This window comes from Labeo rohita, unplaced genomic scaffold, assembly GCF_022985175.1.
Source record: "Labeo rohita strain BAU-BD-2019 unplaced genomic scaffold, IGBB_LRoh.1.0 scaffold_2519, whole genome shotgun sequence".
Classification (NCBI taxonomy): domain Eukaryota; kingdom Metazoa; phylum Chordata; class Actinopteri; order Cypriniformes; family Cyprinidae; genus Labeo; species Labeo rohita.
The window spans coordinates 3,365-6,790 of record NW_026128791.1 but is presented as its reverse complement, the minus strand read 5'-3'; the positions used below and the strand labels follow the sequence as shown (position 1 = coordinate 6,790).

General features: G+C 39.1%; 1 protein-coding gene across 1 annotated transcript; it reads right to left on the bottom strand.

The window, feature by feature from the left end:
- Positions 1-3: 3 nt before the first annotated feature.
- On the bottom strand, positions 4-2,952 carry LOC127159804 (GTPase IMAP family member 8-like; the record flags this gene model as incomplete). The annotated part of the gene is made up of 4 exons (XM_051102555.1): positions 2,890-2,952; positions 2,143-2,703; positions 1,475-2,074; positions 4-1,358 (listed from the first exon to the last, which is right to left on the bottom strand). Coding segments are annotated over exons 1-4 (2,517 nt in total), but the record flags the coding sequence as incomplete, so codon positions are not given.
- Positions 2,953-3,426: the final 474 nt, after the last annotated feature.

Sequence of the window (3,426 nt, the reverse complement as noted above, 5' to 3'; positions counted from 1 at the left end):
TATTTCATCTATAATATCACTCTCATCTTCAGATGAATCAGTGTGTATGTGATATCTGTGATCTCCTTCATTGGTCTCTTTAGTTTTAATGTATCTTGCTCTGTAGTCCATCATCAGTAGTTTTTGTGTGTAAGTCTGAATCAGCTCTTCTTCAGCACAAGACTCATGAGACTGTGATGAATGTGCAGTTATCTGAAGAACATCTGCAGCTCTCAGTTTATTGAGGTGTCTGACTTCAACATTAAGTTTGTGAAATAAATTATTAATTGTTTGTCTTTTACTTTGTTTCAGTTTTTCTTTAAGGGTCTTTTGTTGATCTTCTCTCATGTTTCTTTCTTCTATCAGTCTCTTCTCTACATCCTGTAGGTGTTCTCGTATCTCTCCTTCTATTCTCTCTTTCTCTCTGATTATTCCCTCCATTTCACTCTGCAGTTTCTGAATCTCTTCATCACAAATCTGTTTTTCTTTCTCTCTTCTTTTCTCATCTTCTTCTCTTCTTGTCTTTTCTTCTTGTTTCTGTTTCTCCCATTCTTTACATTTCTGTTTCATCTCATCTCTCATCTGCTCTTTCTGTTCCTTCAGTTCCTCTTCTCTTCTCTTTCTCTCTTTGTCCTGATTCTGTCGTTCTTCTTCCATCATCATCTTCATTTTCTCTTTCTCTTCTTTTAGTTTCTTCATCTCTTCTTCTCTTTCTCTGACTCTGTCAATCAGGATCTTCATCTGTTGTTCTTGTTTTTCTCTTTCCATCTGTCTGAACATCTTACATGAGTAGAAACTCCCTCCGTTTGCTTTCACCATGTTGTCGATCTTCTCCAGTAGATCAGTCACCTGTGTTTGGTCTCCAGTCTGATTATTATCGAACACATGGAATCTGTTTCCACATGTTTCAATCAGGTTTCTGATCACAGATCCAGGTTTTCCCAAACACTGATCAATGGTTTTCTTCTTCAGAAAGTCTCCTCTGGTGAAGAGCACCATGGTGAACATTAATGAGTTTTCACCAAACGTTTCTTGGATGATCTTCACTGATTTTTCCTCCTCATGAGTGAATCGTCCCAGTGGAATCAGCAGGAGAAACACATGTGGTCCAGGCAGGATCATGGAGATGCAGTGTCTGATTTCTCTCTGGATCTCCTCATTCGTGAGTTCAGTATCAAACAGTCCTGGAGTGTCGATCACAGTAACGCGTCGGCCGTTGATTTCAGATGTTTGCCTCTGACTCTCTTTAGTCACTGATTCAAAAGATTCTTCTGCTGTAAACGCATCCCTTCCTAATATTGTGTTTCCCGTTGCGCTTTTCCCGACTCCAGTTTTTCCCAGCAGAACAATCCTCAGTTCATCTTCACTCTCTGATGAACCTGGAAAAGAGGAAATGCATTACTGTTTGTTAAATGTCATGTCTAGAATTTAAATCGAAAAAAAAAAATGTAATAGCTCCATATTTTAAGACCCAAACTGATTTTCTGCTCATTACCTTGTGACAGTAAATGTGTCTCTAGTGAAAGAATTTTCTTCTTCATTTCTTCATATTTCACCAGTTTTTCCGTCTGTGCCTCAATAAACATCTCAGTAGAGAAAAACTCTCCTCTGTTTTCTTCCAGCATCTGCTCAATGTTCTCCATCAATGTAGACACTTGGTTTTTGGGACCAATAAAATTATGTCGTACTCCAAAACTCTGAATGATAGACTGTGTTTCTTCATTGAGTTCTGCTGTCTGACGCTCTGAATTCTGCTTTATGAGGATCATGATGTGTTTGTTGATTCTTGAGGTGAATATCCTCTGGATCTCCTCCATTTCGGCTTTGTCTTCATTATTGAGTATTGCGTCAGGAATAACGAGGAGGAAAACATGAACTCCAGGATGACAGAGAGACACACAGCGGAGAGTCTGACGCATCACTTCCTCCTCTGAGAGACGAATCAGAGCTGGAAGCTCCACCAGATTGATCAGACGACCATGAAGATCCACGTCTGATCTTCTGTCTATCTGCTGCAGGATCAGCTCTGATATGGAGGATTTTAATGTGTCGTCACACCCACACACAACCAGATTCAGCTTCACACCTTCTGAAACTGATAGAAGAAGAGGATTAAAACATGTTCGTTTGTCAGTAGGAACTATCAAATATCACCACACTCACGCTTTTCTGTGTCCGGTTTCTCCACTGTGAAATACTGTGAAGCTTCAGCACAATCCAGGTGTTGTCCATCATTCATCTTCTCAATGTCCTCAAACATCTGCAGAAGATCATGAGGAGAGCTGCTCGTCTGAAGACTGAAGTGTCTGTTTGCACATTTCTGAATGATTTTCTGCAGGATGTCATTGGTTTCAGTGAGCTCTCGTGTGCTGAGCACCATGGTGTGTTGATAAACGCGCTCAGAGAAAGAGAGCAGCACCTTCTCCACACGCTCTTGATCTTCTGCTGAACACGGCTCATGTTTGAGGAGCAGAACGATCACATGAGGTCCTGGATCAGACAGATGGACACACTCTCTCACTGTCTGTGTGATCTGATGATCTGAGATGTTGGTCTGGAGCAGCTGAGGACTGTTGATGATGATCACGCGTCTGTCCTTCAGTCTTCCTGAGACTCTCTCTACAACATCTGGAGGAGCTTCACTGTCAAACGCTGCTCGTCCTAATATGAAGTTTCCCACATCACTGTTTTCAGACACGCTCCAACCCAGAAGAACAATCCTCACTGCAAACAGTCAAATCAGACGTTCAGTGTCCACAATCCTCACATCAGACAGTAACACATGTGAGATGTAACATGATAAGATCTTGATCTTAATCAACATCACAGATCAAAATGACCAGAATCCATCAGTAGGAGATTCATTTAAACACTTGTGCCCTTCATTTATTGATGTAGGTACAGACTTACTCTCAGGAGGATTTTTTTCTTTGCTCCATCTTCTCCTGTGAGGAGGATTGTGGACGACAATCACTGTATGAAACAGACGTCATACAATATATTTGAATCTTTCATCACAGTAACACAAACCAACAGATATCAGCATTATTGAATGATTCTTTCAAACAATATTGATAATCAAAGTGAAAGTGAGATTCTGTCAAACACTAAAAGAAAAAAAATAATTTTACTAATTCTTTTACTGAATATGAACATTTCTGTCTACTCATAATTGATTATATCTGCATGTAAATAACTATGTATAATGATAGATATATAACTAGATAAAAAAGTTTGTCAAGACAAACTTTAAGTTGGCTTGAGAAAGCCGGACCAGAAAGTTGAAAAGTTTAAGAAGTTTAAAATGTTTAATTTTTTTTTTTTTTTTTTTAATTTTAAGTTTGGATGGTTTTCAGTCTGAAGTATTTTGAAGTTTTAAAGTTTGAAGGCAGTTTGTCAGATAGACAGATACAGACAGATAGATAGATAGATAGATAGATAGATAGT